General features: G+C 66.5%; 1 protein-coding gene across 1 annotated transcript in view; it reads right to left on the reverse strand.

Moving 5' to 3' along the window:
* The window catches only part of LOC119593084, a 22,880-nt gene that overhangs the window by 2,838 nt on the left and 19,758 nt on the right, over positions 1–284 (reverse strand). The window contains exon 5 of the mRNA XM_037942006.1: positions 23–190. Within this exon, the coding sequence (XP_037797934.1) occupies positions 23–190 (168 nt within the window). The remainder of the gene's footprint in view (positions 1–22; positions 191–284) is intronic.

A 284-nucleotide genomic window follows, 5' to 3' on the forward strand; every position in this document is an offset into this window, starting at 1 on the left:
CCCGCCAGCCACACCCACTCACGGGACGAACTCGCAGCCGAGCATCTTCCTGGCCATCTTCCGGAAGGGCTTCTCTTTGTCTGGCCGGGGCGTGACCTCCAGGCGGGCCAGCCGCACGCCCTCCTGCTTCAGCGCCTCGATCGCCTTGTCCGCTATATCGCCCGCCCGGTGCAGGATCAGTACGCCCAGCCTGGGGGGGAAGGGGGGGGGATTCGTGGGCGGGGTCAGTGCCGTGCGCAAGGTGCGTCTTGCCAGGCCGCTCCACTTGCTAAAATGTTATCGAA

Source organism: Penaeus monodon, chromosome 31 (genome assembly GCF_015228065.2).
Source record: "Penaeus monodon isolate SGIC_2016 chromosome 31, NSTDA_Pmon_1, whole genome shotgun sequence".
NCBI lineage: Eukaryota > Metazoa > Arthropoda > Malacostraca > Decapoda > Penaeidae > Penaeus > Penaeus monodon.